Here is a 20,013-nt window from a genome sequence, read left to right on the forward strand (position 1 = left end):
ATGCTTATATCCTATTATTAATCTCGTCAAATAATTGATAGGTTGATAATATAATAGGTACCTATATAGTCATAGGCGTCGTATTTACGTGTCTGCTGGCCTCTCCGGCATTGACCAGACCCGCAATTTTTTAATTATTCAAAACCAATTTTCAGAATTTTTCTACGCCAGAAATCGTTCCAAACACGCCATATAGCCATATGCCTAAGGTCACTTGAAACCCGTACCTACTTCTATCCTTTTGTTATGTCAATTCAAAAGGGTTATTTTTTCCCTAGCATTGACATTTTAATGGGTTTTTTTCTTTTAATTTATATTATTTATTAGTCGTTACTTATAAATATCTATTGCGTGACATACAGTATATTATATACGTATAGGTATAGGTACCCACGTCCTGTGCGCGCAAAACATACTCTTCACATTCGCATAATAGGTATACGCCGTATATGATGACGATATATATATATAATATACGGATTACGTGTCGCGTTCCCGAGCATATAATATAGTTTATACCTATATAATATACCTACCTATCTACCTATACCTATTTTATGAATTGATGAATTAATCACCGACGACCGGCAATATTATATATATATATATTTATAGACCGAGTGGCGAGTCGTATAGGTAAAATATATCGAATATATATAGATGCCGTGCGGTACCCGTGGTATACTAGCTATATATATATATACCTGCATTATAGTGATATATTGAATTATTTATCAGTGATCTATATTATGATTACGCACGAGGCGGTGGCGTGATAGTATAAATATAATGACGGGTGCGCGCGTGTGTGTGTTCGGGTGGGTTGAGGTGGATGACGATCCGGGTATACCTATACATATCCATACGCCGTGACCACGCTACCTATATATATAGATGTATATATAACACGATATAATACATAGAAAAACGATGCGACCGTGTCATCGCGGTCGCTTTTCTAGACACAATTTTCGCCCGTCGGTCGAGCCGCACAATCACAGTCATTCCGACAGCGGCAGCCGTTCCGATCGGACGCGCGCGCATCACGTGCGACATGATCAAAATAATATGGTAATATAATATACGCGTTATTGTCATCGCCGTCGTGTAATATTTTACGATCTCTACGGCGGACGAGAAATGCCACCGGACGACGACGACGACGACGACGAGATCGCACGGGCCCGCGGAAACCGGTCGCCACCGACTCCTCCGCCGCTGATGTCGCGCGAGGCGGCCGCCGCGTCGTTCGAGCTGCAGTTGAAGCGCGCGGCGTCCAGACTCGGCGCACGTGTCGTCGGCCGACTGCAGAAGACGATCGGCGAAGACCGCGGCGACCCGTCTCCGCCGACGGCCGTAGCGGGCACGACGACCGCAAACGAAAAGCAGCACAACACCGCTGCCGACGTCGACTTTCGAATACCATCACCGCCCCCACCGCCGCCACTACCGCCGCCACTGACGCCAAATGAACATATCGAGGTAATCTATTATAATAATAAATTACTATTTATCGCACGTGCGCTTTGTCGCCTCCGGCAAACAAGTCTCGTTGACAATGAGAAGGGAGGCTGGGCAAACGTCTTCTGCAAGCATATCCTAAAAAACAAATAAAAACATAGTTAAACCATGATTTTCCTTTATAAAAAAAACCGTCCAATACGCGTCCATATAAAATAAATGTTTAGACATATCATGTTATATAGAATATTTTTCGGTAAAATAATAGTAAATATTATAATCTTTATTTTTCTTTAAGTATATATTATGTATGTTACGGGTAAAGTGGGGTAATCGAGCATTGTGCAACAATGATCGGACATTGTGCACAGTGCCCATCAATTTCGGGTAAAGTAATCAGTTAGTAATAATTGTTTACTATGACCGGTCATTCTATAACAATGTCTGGACAATTTGGATTGCCCGACATTATTTTGGTCAATGTAAAAATGTACTGTATAATGTATGTAGTATTGTTAATACTCATTAATTATGAGGTACACTCAACACCTGTTATACAGCTATATTATACTATAGACCAGTGGTCTTCAACCGGTGGGTCACGTAAGTTTTAAAATTGGGTTGCTTTAAGTCTTCTTTTTAGCAATTTTAGCTTTTTTACAAAGCCTATGTGGGTCGTGAGTCCAGAAAGGTTGAAGACCACTGCTATAGACTCACTCTAAATATTATTATCATTTATCATAAGTACAAAGGTTATAATGAAGAAATGTTTGAAATTATTAATGAAATTCATTTAAATATTGGACACGGAGGGCGTAATCGAATGATATACGACATAAATTTGATGTATAAAAATATTACTAGGAAAACTATAATGTTATATTTAAATTTGTGTATAACATGTAAAAAAAATAGAGGTACTACAAAAAAAGGTTTAGTTGTACGACCAATCCTCTCCTTAGAAATTAATTCTGGTTGCCAGGTCGACTTGATCGACATATAAGCTCAGCCCGATAAAATTTTTAGTTAAAAACCAAACCTTAGCAAAAGCGTCAAACAAAAAAGTTTAATTGTAAAGCAGCAAGTAAAATATGTAACTCTAAGTGCCACAGTAGCAATAATTCGTGCTCAAATAATACATACATATAGCTATTTTTTAGTGTTACCACTGTTACCTATTAAACTAAAGAAATAAATTACGATTACTATGTATACTAACGCATGTATCTTGTAGTGATGCACAACGATATATTTTCAGTTATCGATATCGGTTAATGGATATCATATCATATCGCGATATCGATATCGTTTTTTTTTTTTTTTTTTGGAATACATATTTCTTACATTAAAAAAAGTTTCCATATTATATTATTATTTATTATAAACAAAAACTAAAAATTAAATTAAAATTACAGGTACATTATTTAATATTTAGTATTAACTTCAGTTACAGCTATATACATATTACGTTAATTATAGGGACCTTATCGTATTGTTTATCGTTAGTGTAAATCTTCAATTGATTTAATCGTCGATTCACTGTCAAAACTTATATAAATAGAAAATAGAAATTTCAAATTGAAACGATAATAATTTGCCATGTCGATATCGTAAAATTAGTCCGATATCGATTAATTGGATCGAAATACGACATCGTTGTGCAACACTAGTATCTTGTATCTAATCAATATAATAATAAATAAATAAATATAATATTTATTTTACAATAAATATAGTTTTATACATGGTAGCATACATTACCCTTCACGCATTCGGTCATTGTGCACAATGCCCGAACACTGTGCACAATGCCCGACTACCCCACTTTGCCCGTAACATAAATATACGCTAGTACAGCGGTATCCAACCCATGGGTGACGAGCAGCGTGGAACTGGGTCGTGGACCATATATTAATATTAACATTACTAACGTATAAATTTAAAACAATATTATTATATACATAATACGTATATAAGTGTGCTATTTATAGTCATTAGTGGACCTCAAAGATTTTTTTTTCAAAATTGATGGTTCGCACGACTAAAAAGGCTGGAAACCGCTGCGCTAGTAAGCAGAAACCCACTACTATCATTACGATTTACGAGTATTTTAAAAATACATTATAAAGAGTGAATAGCTTATTTCTTCTGCACAGTCGGTTTGAATTTAATAAATGTATCAAATCATCATTGTAGCCACTAGTCTGTAAGTACAAAAATACATTTCTGAGCAAAAGAAATTGACTATTTGAGCATTTTGAGCTTAAAATGTGTATCAAATGAATTTCGACGTAAACCGTGCACGCATCATCTGTTTACCTATGCCAAATATCGTACATCGTTCGCACATCAATATATACAATAGAAACGTATAAGACTATGAAATGTATTTAAAATTATATAAGCTAGGTATATAGAAACGTTATATTATATAAATATCGTATTAAAATAACTTTAAAATTTTTAAATAGAAATTTCTTGTTGAATTTTAAATTCAACAAATAATTGTTATAATTCACCATATAATGTATAAATGGAACTATAAACAAAATAAGAAATACATTTAAAATAGCAGCCATGATTAACCATACATCTTAGTTTATAATCTGGTCGAAATATTTGTCGTTTATATACCGACTGCATTACTGAAGTTTAATCCCATACAGTTGAGTTCCATACAATGTATTATTTAATTTTTTAGCCGAATTGAGTCAGGCTATATATAGCATTAATTTAATAAATCTATCCTTCAATCCTTGTCATACATAGATAATATTATCGTTTGTCTTTCATGGCAGTTTAGATCACTCTTATCAGTTGAATTGTTAGATGAAGCTCGTATTTTTTAGTACGATTATTCTATAATTCAATTTTATTTCAAGTGTTCAAAATCGAAGTCACCGAAGTATTAAATGAAAAATAAAAAGTGTTTTTATGGAATTTATGGTTTCATATATTGTTTTTATGAAAAAAAGTATATAAAACCTAGGACTCAACTACTTAGTACCTACCTAAAAAAAAATGAATAAACGGATTATGGAATTCAATAGTCAACAGTATACCTGCCATTTTAAAAATCGAATAATATGAGTATTAAATTTTAAGTATTCCTCATTTCTTTCAATTATATTATCTATTGATGCAAAAATGTTGTACGATAATTTTACGTAAAGTAAACAAACAAACAAGCAAACATTTTACAAAAAAGTTTAAATGAACAATAATGATGCATTAACAATTATAGACGGTGATATAAGATTGTAATAAGTCTTTGAACTTTATAGAGTAAAGAGCACACATTATAATCACAACATTATTTTTGAGTTGGCATTTGGGATTTTACAAACACAACACTATTTTTGAAAAAAAAACTCACAACTTAAAATTTTAACAAACTTTTATTTTTTAATTTTAATTTAAGCACTTCTTGAACTTTATTTTTACACGTTTAATATATGAATGTATGTGAATGACATTTTATAAATTATTTTTGAACTTAAAATTATTGACTATAGGTACATACCTATATATTCAGTTATACCAGGGGTGACGAACCTATACGGCACGTTGATCAAATTTCAATGACAAGTGAAAAAATTGAAATTATTAAACATTATGCTTTTTATAAAGTTTTGATTATAACTGTAATAAGAAACAAATTATGTAAATTTTAAAAATTATAATTACAAAAAAAAGGCGTGCTTACCTAATAAAATAATATATAATAAATCAGTAACTTTATTTTTATCCTTAGAAAATTTAATTTCCTTTGGGCACGTGAAAAATTTTCAAAACCTTAATTGGGAAAATTTGGCACTTGACCCCAAAAAGGTTTTCCACCCCTTAGTTATACCGTTTAAAGATTTTAGTTCTTTTTTTTTTAATGTATGGAACCATTAATAGCAGCGAACTGTTTTGAAGACCCAAAAATACAGCAATTATGGTGAGGCAGAAATTGCCTATCCTAGCGGATTCTATAGTGAATAAATGAAAGTTCCAGAATCCTCAGTGAGCGTACAAGACTTTACATAATTTGTTTGTATACAATAGTAGTCCCTAGTGTGTGGAAAACATATTCTAGACAAGTTTATAACAAGCTTTTGTTATAATTTAGTGGTTCTTAACCTTTTTTATAACGGCACCCTAACTTAAATCCTTTGTCAGCACAATTAAATCGTTAAAATAATACATTTTTTTGATAACATTAAAATCCAAAAAAATCAATCGCCATTTTTTTATCACACACATCACGGTAATCCGCTATACGCTTGTTGAGAACCACGGTGCTATATTATATGAATCTATATTCTATATCAATAATTTAAATTTAATCTAAAAAAAATATAAATAAAATAGTTGTGTCTTTAAAAGTTAAAATAGATAGATATAAATTCATCTGACTTTATATTGGTCAAACATCGAATAGCGTAATATTATGAAAACGTAATAATATGTCATCAAACTATGTAAGTAGGTATTTTTACAATCTGAAATCATAATAATATAATTTATTCTTATGAAATTATGAATTATGATATCTAGGTAATTACTATGTTTACATTATACATGTAATAATTTTTTCAAAACCCATACTGGGTATAGTATAGAGTCATCATTTTAATAGATTTTAATGTATTATACTGTATAATGTATAAATGTATAATGTTATACTAGATATTTTTGGAACTTTCATTTTTCGGAAAACTTATAAAACAACTTTCTACTGCAGAGTTTGTTTTTGGTTTTTTTTCAAACTTTAAACAATTTATATATAGTATAGGAGGTATATAATAGTTCACCAATAATTATCATATTAATAAATATTTTTGGGGCGAATATATATTTACTTCTTCACGTGATTGAAACTATATAATTATTTTTCACCTGTGCAAAAAGTTTATAATGTCAGTATACATACCAATTACTTTCTTTTAATGATATAATTTAGTAGATATTTGGTTAATAATATACTCATTTATGAATTTTTTATACATAAAGAATCAGAACTCTTCAATCAAAATGCATGTTGAACGTAGGACACTAAACACTGTCGATTTTGTGTTAGCCTATAAAAGGCAACGAAAGATCGCCGAAAACGATAATAAACTAGACGACGAGACTGAAAGGCGAAAGTTTTATCATGAATTACAAGCACATGGGATTTTAGTAAACGTCGACGACGATCCAACGGTCAGTAAATCATTAAAATACAATTCATTTATTTTTTAATTATCTATACAATATATCAGACCAGTGTTTCTCAACATTTATAATTCATTTTGTGGTGTATGATTCACCGTAACAAAAACGTTATGAAACACTGTATTAGACTAAAATTGATATTATACAATTACGTATAATATTTAGATACTTGATGTTGAATTCGGTCATATTTTTAATACTTTTGATAAGATTGGCTATCTGGCTATGGTTTTTCATGACTTTATTCTTGATTTTAAATTTTAATTTTTTGATGCCTGATTTAAGCTAAAACTAAAAGATATTTATTAAATGTTCAAAATATTGTTATCGTTGCTAATTTTTGTTATACTTAAGTGTTCACTAGATGCAGGCCGGACGTGCTTTGCCTTGCTACAGCTATCGCAACGACTCTTAAGATGTAATTGCCGGTGTCATACAACCAATAAAAGTAATAGCGGTAAAAGTGAAGATAAACAAAAAGTTTTCAATTCGAAAGATGTTAGTTATCAACAGGTATCTGATATAACTTACTCAAATAATTTAATTTAATGAGACTTAGAATACAGTTACTTGTTACAGTTACAACTATGATGTCAGCATCAAATACAAAAGAATATTATAAGCTAAAATACTATATTGTAGCCAATATGGTATTACCAGCTGACAAAATAGACCTACAAGACCACAAATCACACATTATTATTAAAACATAATCATTTTAAAAATATGGTATAAAAAAAAGTCTATGTGGAATATATTATGAACCACTAAATATACAGAAAATGTTTCCCACGTTTGTAAAAAAAAACTAATCATTTTATTGATACCAATATAGAATTACGGGGGATTTAAATTTAAAAAAAATATATTATACTGACATTGGGCGAATGGTAGGTACCATCAGAGATAATAGGGTTATTATTAATACCATAATTTGTAATTTGTTTATCATTATCTTGAATAGAATTTTTTTTTTTAATAAATTGTATTTAGAATATTTTTAATAATACCATATTTTTATTTTACTAAGAACAATTTCATACGCAATTATTAATCCCTAGAAAAAAACAATGTGCTGCACAATTTATAGCTCTCTCATAACGTAACATTTGTATAAAACCCTATACGTATATATATTATATAAATATATTCTATCCAAATAAGCCATTATCCAATATAAGTACTTAATAATATAATCATATAAAACTTAAAATAATTATTTTTATTATACTCATTCATAACAGTAATTTTACACAAAAACTAAGAATTATTTAATTATTTAATTGATAATAATAGATAAACATTTCATGAATAATGTATAGCTATTTGCTTATCAATCATCATGTCAAAAATTGTTTAAGGAGAAATAATTATTTTATTACGGGTCAATATGCAATGTCATAAACATTTTAACTTCACTCATTGAAAATTAATTTGACTTTTCGGTAATTTTTTTTTTTAATATATGTGAAAAACTTATGAAGAATCTTGTTTTTTAAATTTCAGATAATTATATATGTATAAAAAATGTATAAATTTCTAACTACGAAATAATTTTAAAAATGTCGATAATTTTCGAATTTCGTCAAAATGTTAAACTGAGTTGCTTATAAAAAAAATGTTGTTGGTTATTTACCAAACTATATTTGTATAACTATTTTAAACTGTTTGACGTATTAGAAAAATATATTTTATAATAGTAGGTTCAGTTACTGTATAAATATGCATATTTTATGAGAATTGCAAACGCTTGCATGACTTTTACAGTTAGTTATTGAAAATGTATATTGTATATATATAAAAAAAATATATACTTTTATATTTATCTATGTTTAGCTACTTTTATAACTATATATTATTTACAAATTATTTTTCGATAATATCCATAATAATACAATTTATTTAATTTGTCCGAATCGTTATCGTTGCAGTATTCAAATGGCAACGGTAATCACGAAAAACATAATGAAAAATTAACATCTGCTCAACGGGCACAAATCGTGTGGCACATCCTACTCCGAATTGGTTCTGGTAATCAACAGAACGTGAATGTTATGAGTCTTGAACAACTACTTGAGACCGATATAATTTCTGCCGCCTATCCAATACATGACGGTAGTATTAAACTCGAAAAAGGAGAAGACGTGAACAACATCAATGACAGACGGGTGAGGCGACTTTATAGTACACTACTAAAATATTTTCTTACACAAAATTGTAAATACCTATTACTAAAATAATATATAACTGAATAATAAATAATAAGTAGGTACCTAAAACCATGTAAAAGTTATGCATATAATATTCTGCAAATTTGAAAAATAAAATATTAATATTCGGAAATACTCGGAAACCATATACATATTATGTTAAATATGTATAATATCGTGATATTGTTTCAGTAAAAACATTTTGATAAAAATTAAGTTATTCAAATAAAATATTTCGTGTTTTGTACGTACAAAATATAGTAGCTATACATAACGAGAATCGGACAAAATGTTTTAACTTATAATGTAAACAAAAACAGTGAAAATTTATCTCGAGGATAAATGTTTATAAGTATCATTTATATTGCCATTTTCAAGTGCATATACGAAAATGTATTATGTACTAATGACATGATATAAAATATTAAGCTTAATAATGAAAACTTTAGCGTATCATGCTTACATTTTATTATACATATCATATATTTATTTTATATACATGTATTGTATAGCAATATTATAGTGAACCTATAATACCTATCCTTCTTTTTAAAATCCATAGTGACTTTTTTTTTCTCTAAGGAAGTCCTATACAAAGGTTTTTGAATACCTATTATTGTGTACTTATCAATTATTCTTTACAATGAATACACATTTTATCAAAAATAATTCAGATAAATCAGAAATAAAATATATTGTGATATAAATAATTTACTAATTAGGTTTATAAATTTTAAAATATGTGTTTGAATAAAAAAATCATTTACAATATAGGTATAATGTCTATATACCTATAATTAAGTGCTTGTATTTGAATTATTAATTCAATACCTGCCACCCACTATAGTAGACTTTCAAGGACCACCTAAAGTAACTGGGACAGACGCTGTCGATTATTAATTAGTTTAATTGATTCGTTAAATTAAACTGCTGCAGGTTCTTTACGAAAAATGGGCTAGGCCAGGTTTGATCATACCCCGACAATGGAAATCCGATGAAAACATTACTGCTCTTATCCGAAAGTATTACGGCATTCCAGTAGCTGTTTATTTCTGTTGGCTTCGGTACTATACGATATGGTTAGTAGGTCCTGCTATAGCTGGACTAGTATGGTTCCTTTACGGATTGATAACGACTCGTAGCGATGTTCCAACGTAAGCAACATTCCAAATACAAAATAAACAATATTTATAATATATTTTTATGCACAGCAATAATGTTATTTTATCAACTTATTTAAGTCATGACATTTGTAATCCAAAATCACAAGTAGCCGATTGGATCCTGTGCCCGACTAGGAGGTGCAATATAAGTTTTTGCGGCTTCACGAGAGTACTGGACACTTGTGGACTATACAGATGGACGTCAGCTGCGACTTTCGATAGACCGGGCGCGGTCGTGTTTGCGGTTTTCATGGCATTTTGGGGTGAGTAGTGACTAGAGAGCTTATTCCATTATTTTTGTGTTAACAGTAATATATTCTTTCTTTATAGATTGATTTTTCTTATCTTTTACTAATGAAATTGTTCTTTTTTTTTAGTTTTAAAACATGTAGTAAGTGTCTAGTACAAGTTCTTACACACAATTCTTAAATATTTTAAAAGTTAAAATATTCAGCCTTTTATTTCAACTACTACTTAGTTAGGTTACTAGGGTATTCGTATAGATTCATTTTTGATTTTTAAAATACAATACTAATTTTTAATTACAGGAATTGAAAAGGTTTCTTTTTAAAAGAATTTGAATGCTTTTAATTTTTGTTTAACATATTATGAAAAATTAATAGCTATATTATATAGGTAGTCTTTTAAAAGTTCTATGAAACGCAAAATATAGCCCAAACGATTAAATGTAAACAAGTAGTTATAAAATAAAAATAACTTTTTTTAACAACCCAAAGGTACGATAAAAATATCTGTTTGACCTCCAGGTAAAAATGATTTCTTGAACTGAAATAAAAAATGCAAAATAGAATTTAATATCGGTGGGAATATTTTTCACAGAATCTATAATAATTATATACATTATTTTTAATTTGATAAAAAAATTAAAGTTAATTAAATTTATAAATTTAAATATAATGGTAGATTTGTAATTTGCATATATTTGATATATTCTTCTATGGTCGCCCATAGGTAACAACTAACATTTTAAATAGATACAAAATTAAAAAACCCCAAATTTAAACTAAATAAATTTGTAAAGTTATTTTAACATTTAAATATAAAATATATACTATTATTTATATAATTAATATTCGTATTGATTATTGTAATAAATTAAAATATATTTTAATAAGTGAGCACAGGAAAAAATAGAAAATAAGAAATAAAAATATAACCAAATGTATTAATATTTGGTGTTGGTGAATAAGAACTGCACATTTCTTCGTTTTATGAACTCATTATTTAATAAATGCCATGATAATCTTTAATAAATTATAAATTTATTTTATTTTTTAGGGAGGACAAGTCCCCCTGTCTGGCCATCCCCACCCTTAATGGGGGTCTATGTATTTTCTTATATATAGTAACCACTTAAGTATTCGCATTTAGTTGAAACAATTAAAAATGGTTCCAAAGGTTTAACTCAGTATTTTAATATAATTTTACAGTTCTCATCATAAAATATTTATTTATTTTCAACGTATACTTTAAGAAAATGTCATACATGTATTTTGTCTTTCATATCGTAAATTTTACGTTCAGAATAATCTATTTTACGCTGTTATTTTTATTATTATAGGGAATTGAACTTATTAACAAGTATAAATAATAATTTGTTGTGTTATACTTTTAGTTGGACTAAGACAACGCATCACACTCACACCCTAAAACAGTGGCGCCAAAATATATATTTAACTTCGAAAATTGTCATATATAGGTGAATTTAATAGGTAGGTATAATTGCGTCCCAAAATACAAAAATATATACATCGCGATATCCGAGTTGCGTCTGCGATTTTTACACAACATATCCGAGTTGCGTCCGCGGTTTTCTCGCGACACGTACGAGTTGCGTCCTGGTTAATAATATACAAATTGTCCTTCCCACTTTTACAGACTGAGGACTGTCATTTGTATAAATGATGTGGTTAAAAATTGTAATTATTTATTATTCTAAAATGTAATGGCTGTCATTTATATAAATGGTGTAGTGGTAAAATTGTAACTACCTATTCTAAATTATTTATTGTTTTAAATATATAAGATTGATTTTATAAAATGGTATGGTTAAAAATTTTAATTATATATATATATATATCATTTGTGTATTGGTAAATTTTTGTTTGCCAATTTTTGTATGAAGTCAAGACGTGTTATATTTTTGTTTTCAAACTCAGTCATAGTTTTTTTAATACATTTTTTTTCCACGTCCTCTCTTCGTTTGCTTCTTATTAGAATTCGCATAGAACTTCGCATTTTAATATAGATGTCAGTTAGAACATTTTTCAATACGTCAACAAATTGAAAAATGTTAGGATACGACAAATAAAACATCCCATTTAATTTTGAGTGAAACGATTCGCATGCGTTTGTAGTATGCATTAACGAGTTTGAGAACTCGGCGCATATTGACGGTTGAAATTTACTCATCTAATCGATAATCGAGATTAACTACGAGTTTATTAGCAAACATTATTCTCAGTTGCTGAAAAACCCATGGACGCAACTAGTATATATCGTGACAAAACCGCGGACGCAACTCGGACAAAACATTATTTATGGACGCAATTCAAATGCACCTGTTTAAATTTACATTAACCTAACCTAGGTAGATGTTAAAATTGTAGAGGGGTCTAATATCATCATATAGGTAAAATTTTAGACTTCGACGCTATTGCTCCAAAATACCTAATCGGTAGACAATTTTAAACATATACTATTAAGAATTTTACTTTATTAATGAAAATAAAATTTTGAAACGTAAAAATGTACAGAAAAATAAAACTACAAAACGACTATCTTCGATTTTGTTAAAAATAATTAAATAAAAATACATAATTTTTTTTTAACTTTTTTACCAAAACGTTAAATTAAATTAAAATATGAAATACTTTTAGTCCTTATTCCTGTGAGTCTTTTAGAAAAAACATAATTACCGGGTAAATCCTCACGGGACACCTTGTATATATATATATAGAATTTAATATGTATTAAAATGTTATTAATTTAAGTAGAAAACATGTGGGAAAGGAAATGGGTTCTGTTAAAAATCGGTTAATTAATATTGTGCAGCCACGGCGTTTCAACAGTTGTGGGCCACGTACGCTCGGCAGATGAACGAACGACGCGACGGCGAAACGCGGACGGCGTTTGAATGTTGCACCGACTGTTCGTGGTCGAGTGCCGAAAAAGCTCCACTACCCACTAGGCAGTCACCGGCAACACGGTCGTCAACACCGCAGTCTCGCGAGCCTCGTCGTCGCTACCCCGCGCAACAGCCGTCCTTCGCTGTCCACGGGTCCATCGTCCGCCCGACGACGGTTTCGCAGCCGAACGCCGAACGCCGATCGCCGGCACTATCGGTGGACGCGATCCGCCAGTGGTGGACGGCCAAACTGTCGGACGCGTTACGGGCGCTGGCGTTTTTCGCGACACTGGCCACCGTGGCCGCGGTGCCCATACTGATCGTCGTGTACCGCGGCCGGGTCATCGGGTGGCTCATGATGGCCGTGTTCCACCAGGACGACAGCGGCAGCGGCGGCGGACAGTCGGCGGCAGCGGCTAATCGCAACGACGACCGCCACAGGCAACACAGTTTCTTCCTGTTGAACTACGCCAACAGCGGCGACCTGAGCAGTTGGAAGGCGGTCGTGGCCGCCGCGTGCGCCACTTTCGTCCAGCTCACGGCCATCGTGACCGTCCATCGCGGGTACAGCGGCGTGGCCCAATGGCTCACCAAGTACTCGTATCGCTCGACGTACAACCCGCGGTACCAGAGCCGTTACACCGTCTACATGTCTTGCTTCGATTCCGCCAATTATTATTCCAGCTTGATTTACATCGCTTTTTTCAAGGTGCGTGCTAAACGATCGAAATAAATAACCCACCTTTACCAGCTGCTACTTCGTATTTAGAATCATCGGATGTCATAAATATACCTACTTATATAGGTACTTAAATCAGGCATGACACACTTCGAGTATTAATTGTGCTAATAACACTTTGTAAGCCGCGCAAAAAAACTTTAAAAAAAAAAATGATACCCAATTCGTTTTAAATATTATATTGATACTCAAAAAAAGTGAATGAAAACCATGCGATTGACCATGCCTAACCTAAAATCATTGCAAGGTTTTCATCGTCAATCTACTCATAAACTAAATTCATACAAAAATACTCACTGCATATTTTACATATTTCATTAGTTTTAGTTGAAAAGTGCATATTTCATTGATTTTCATAAGTATATTAAAGCATACTTAATATTTTTTTTCTTAACCTGCGTATTTTAAATAATATTGAATATAAAACTCAACATTATTTTACGTAGGTATTTATTATTGTCATCATCGCAATCGAATATTAATTTGACGACAACGGTGCATTTAATCTATATCGCACTAACATGTCCAAATAGTATACTATCATCGATAAGTTATCAGTCTAACTATCCGATGGATATTTATTATTTATTTGTTAATAAATCTATTGTATACAAATACACAATTGATATTTCATTTTATTTTTTTTAAATTGAAAATTTAAAAAATTATTTTTCGAAATTTTGAATATTTTTTTTTTCTTGTTCAAAATTTTTATGCGTATTTTTCAATAAATTGTTCGTGTATATTTGCCTGTTTTAACTCCAATAACTTCTAACCAGTAATAATTCATGTTACATTACATATAATATACTTGAATATAATATGTGTAGTTACACTGTTCAGCCCTTGCATCAATGCAAAAAGAAATCCATTATTAAATAATATAGGACTAATATTATAACTAATGTTGGAATACATCATTAAAAATTATAAAAAAAATATGTTCGTTCTTTTGTTTAGTATAATAATTTAACAGATCATTTATTTCAGTACTGTTTAATATATTATTATATTAAATCATTTAAATCTATTAAAACGTAGTATGAATATTTCATTTTGTGATTTAGATAGAAACTCAACTTGACCAAGCTTTATTTATTTATACATCAAATATTCAAGTACATAAAAAAAAAGGTAAAAGGTTAATATTATCCATGGTATTTACTTAGGGTCGCTTCGTGACTGGACTCGGACAACACGTGGATAGTTCATCCAGATTCACACATTTTTGGCCCATTTCTATGTTTCGGAGTGTAATACATCATATTAGGGAAGACGTTTGCGATCCCGCGGCTGCTGGGACGGGATGCGTACCAGAGTTATGTACTCAATTGGCCATTATAATGGTGGGCAAACAGCTGATAGACAACGTGATTGAGTTGACGACACCGTTAGTCATATAAACCAATTAGCATAAAAATCAATATATGTAATTAACTGTAATAGTTGTCAAATTGATAACTCGCAGGCTGGCTTTGAATGTATGGCGCCGATGGCGGGCCAAAGAGAGCCGCCGTCGAAATAAATTGAATGGAAAATTACCGGACACTAATGTTGAAACACTCAAACACCCAAAACAATGGCAACTCGACTATCAGTTGGAAGATACTGGATCTTTGGGCCTTTACCAGGAATATTCGGAGATGGGTACAAAACAAACCATAATAGAGTAAAAAGAATTTTAAAAAAACACACACATAATTTAATATATTGAAGCGGGGAGCCAGGGTTAGGTTATCATTCTTGGAGATTCTACATTTTTACACCTTCGACGGGTAGTGGTTGGGTTGTCAATGTAACATAGTTATGGGCTTTACACTTTTCGAAAAAATGGACAATCAAAACAATTGTTTGTGTATCTAACTTTAAAATCGGGTATCTTATATATTATTAAAATATTTGTAGAGCAAGGACGCCCATCTGACAAAACCTAGGGGGGTGACAATCATAAAATAAAAAAAAAAATTTCATAGCGTATAAATATGTTTATATACATAATATTATATATATATAATATATGCGTACGACTGTAAACGATTAACAAAGTACGAGTATGAGTATGTACATCATGTTTTATTATCATTAGAAAAACTAATTTATTATTCATAACTAAAAAAATAACAATAATTAATAGGTACCCTTGTTGTGAAGGCATTCAGAATTTACTAAATTAATTTTTTTTCTTCATATTATGAACACTATTACCTATGAACTTGGGGTTATATGATGCACTATTAAAATTTTAAATACATTGATTTCTACATTTATAATATATTTATATATATGTTGAAGTCATTCAGTACGGATTTGTGGTCATGTTTACGACGGCATTTCCACTGGCTCCGCTGTGTGCTCTATTAAACAATGTATTAGAGCAACGTCTTGATGCATACAAAATGGTAGCGGCTCAGCGACGTCCAGTTCCCTCCTACTACTGTACTAATAAAAATTATATAAATAATATCGTCAGAGGACACGTCATGACGCCGTGTTGTGATAACTGTAACAAATTGTGCACGTGGACACGAGTGTTGAAGATTATGTCATTAATTTCGGTCTTATATAACGTAAGTAGTATAGTATATTAATATATTATACTCGCACAGTCGTACCACACTGGTTGGTTCAGAAAATAGGTTTATTTTAAGCGGGATTAACCGTGATTAAAAGTTATTAAAAAAAAAAAATTATTAGATAATATTAAATTCAAGCATTTTTTAAAATAGTCAACTCAACTTAATTAATCCACTTATGATTGATCATCTGTGTTTATCTACATTAGGCATTTATGATTGCATTCACTAGCGACCTGTTACCCAGATACGTGTACTCTCAAATCTCGACTGGAACGTTGTCTTCGTTGGATGGCTACGTAGCTTGGTCTTTATCCTCGAGTACGTCGAACGTCACGTTGTCGTCCAATAACGATAAACTTGTGTGTTGTCTATAACTTAAATTTTATCTCGATGTATAGAGAGAAATGTAACTGAATACTATTATGGAAAATTAGAAAACATAGATGGACCTGAAACGTGTCGATACAGGGGATACGGTGCTGATGCTGATTCGGAGCACAGTGACTACAGAAAATGGCAAGTGTTGGCTGCTCGATTAGCATTTGTCGTGATATTTGAGGTATGCATTAATATGCTATTAACTGAAAGCTTGTACGCACACGATCATACATGTCGGGTAAACGTACCTTTTTTAATTCGTGGAATTATTTTTTTCACCTACAATAAATATTTATAATCATAAATATTACCAGAAGTAATATCGCTGCATTTCCATACAACATTTAAATAATTTAAAATTGAATTAACAAAAAATGTACTATATATTATCTACGTTCTACAGTAGTAATATGTACTATATAATATCATACCGTAAGTAATATAATAATTAATAACTACTTATTAGAAAATTAATTACCTATTTGATATAGTATGGGCTGTAAAATATAACAAAACTCAACAAATAAATAAAAATAGTAGTAGGTAAGAAGTCAATAATAAAAAAATAAAAATCATCTTCAATACTAAATATTTTTAATTTCTCCGGTTTATCGTTCATTATACGTCATATTTAACTTTATAAACTATACAATTTGTGCTTTATATGTTTAATTATTATTTAGGTATTTTTATTGATATTGAATAAAAAATAAAAACCAAATGTTATAAATTATAAAAAATATAATATTTAATATATGTATTTATAATCAGATTTGAGCTACAAAAATAATGAACTGCAATAAACCGAATACCTATTTAAATGTCTCTGTATGAACGTATATATTATACACAGATACCTATTATGGCAATCAACTATAATATTTCCATGTATACTTAAATAATATTGTGTATATTATTATAGCTTAATAATATACATTTATTCGTAAAACGTATATAAATAACTATAACATACATATTAAAAAAGTAGGTACACATTATATCTATTATTTATACCTATCGATTATGAGTGGTGGAGACTTAAAACATAATGTACCTATCGGTACCTATATATAAAATTCAGAACACACGAAACATTGAAAATAATATTAGGTTACCCACTTAATAACGCCTACCTATATAGTATATACTAGCTAATCCTGTATAGACAGACGAAATGATTACAGTGAATTTATCCTGTCTTTAATCCGTTATTAAATGTAAACTTCTATCACTATACTATTTTTAACACATTAATTTGGGTTGTTTTGAACAGACATAAAATACAAGATTAAAAGTATAACAACTATTTTAGTTCCTATATAAGCAAACAAATATTCGTTTTCGTGTGCCAATAATTTTCTACCTTCTTTAAAACGCAAAATTTAAAAAATTGGTTTCAAGGTAAACATTCTCAAGTATAAAATTGGTAACCAAATTTCAGAACCACGAATACGATGTGGATCGCTAACATTTACACACACGCGCGCACACACGTTATTTTTTATTAATATAGACCTAAACTACCTGCTATACTATAAATACAGGAACACAGATTTTATCAATTAAAATTTATTTTAACACGCCTTAAAGAGTGCCTCTTCCATCGCAAAAATCGAGCTCTATAGACCAACAATTCAATGTATTTCTTAACCATGTTCATGTAGTTTCAGTATAAATACTATATATCATTATAATACATTTGTGATATGCCCATCATGTACCAATTACATCACACGTGTGTGTTTCGACAGCATGGCGTAATAGCATCCATCGCGGCCCTGGTGTATTTCATCCGGAAAACATCCTCCAAGTACAAAATTCACACGGAGTCGAATGTCAAAATCCCGTCCGATGACAGATTGGCAGCCGGTACGTCGGCTGTCAACGGCTCCAGTGTAGGCTCTGCGGCCGTCATCTATGCGACAGACGGTTCTTTGGCCGCTGCACACGACGAGACGGAGGAAGTACGGCCTCGGGCCTTCAACGGCGATCCGATGGCTGAACCGTCGAACATGGTAGTGGTCGACATTGAAAACGATGACCAAGACAAGTGGACGAATCACGAAGACTCTGCGCCTTCCAGGAAGCGCTGGCCTGAGGATACTCTACAGGATTCGCTACGTTTTGCCGCGACTTGATCCGCTATAATATTATATAATGTATAGAAAATATTTCGGTAAATTAAACAGTGAAGATTAAAATTGTTTACGACTAATACTTAATGTATAATACCTATAATATAGTTAAAAATAAGAAAAAAAATTTTATGCTCCAATTCACCTCAAACGCCCTAGTAATCACCGTGTTATGATACCTTAAAATATAATATACCTGAGCATGTGCGTGATCCGCTAGTAACTGCATGCTACGAGCTTTTAAATAAATTTGATTCCGACTTTTTCTCCGCAATTCAAATTCAGATTCACGACTGTTTGTGTATATCGGCGTGTTTATTATAACTCATCCTTGCAAAGTTGCAAATAAGTTTTGTTTTTTTTATGTCAGGAATTTTTTAATATTTTGATTTTTAGAAAAACTATACCACGGTCTCTATAAATACTTGAAATAATTCTGTGAACTTTTCTGGTTAGGTAATTACCGGTTACTGAACCTACGGTTTATGTACCTATAAATTATAAAATTATGATAAGTATTTTTGTAGGTTTTGTCCTTATTTTTTAGTTACGAGAAGATGCTTTGAATCTCATCATACGTATCGACATTTGATGGAATATAACCGTTATAGCAACGAAAAAGTTATGTATGTTCTGTCCCCGATTGTATTAAAACCTATTGTACCTATTATAGATGTTTTATTAAATAAATTGGTATTAATTTTGTCATCTATCGATATTTTACTTTTAAAATATGCTACTCAGGTTTTCAAACTTCCATAATTAACCCAACGTATTTAATAGATAATACATATGTATATCTTCTTCAAATACATCGTCTTATTTTAAAAAAAAAACATTAAACCAATTTTAATGTCGATTTTTTAGAAAATATTTCTATACAAGTCGTCATACTTCTCATTTCTCAAGTCAATGAACTTAATGAATTATATTTACGGATACAACGTATTACGTCTTAATCTGATGCAGACATGCGGTTATTACCAATCTGTACCCTGTAC

The 20,013-nt window shown here is 30.8% G+C and overlaps 1 protein-coding gene across 1 annotated transcript; it reads left to right on the forward strand.

The window, feature by feature from the left end:
* The first annotated feature begins 794 nt into the window (after positions 1-794).
* Positions 795-19,720, forward strand: LOC132927553 (anoctamin-7-like). Its single transcript, XM_060992101.1, has 13 exons — positions 795-1,482; positions 6,460-6,651; positions 7,018-7,176; positions 8,595-8,831; positions 9,810-10,027; positions 10,115-10,299; positions 13,112-13,893; positions 15,093-15,313; positions 15,392-15,570; positions 16,216-16,490; positions 16,706-16,817; positions 16,898-17,058; positions 18,629-19,720. The coding sequence occupies exons 1-13, from the start codon at positions 1,141-1,143 to the stop codon at positions 19,013-19,015; spliced, it is 3,450 nt and encodes a 1,149-aa protein (XP_060848084.1). The 5' UTR covers positions 795-1,140; the 3' UTR covers positions 19,016-19,720.
* The last annotated feature ends 293 nt before the right edge of the window (positions 19,721-20,013 follow it).

This window comes from Rhopalosiphum padi, chromosome 3 (assembly GCF_020882245.1).
Source record: "Rhopalosiphum padi isolate XX-2018 chromosome 3, ASM2088224v1, whole genome shotgun sequence".
NCBI classification, from domain to species: Eukaryota; Metazoa; Arthropoda; class Insecta; order Hemiptera; family Aphididae; genus Rhopalosiphum; species Rhopalosiphum padi.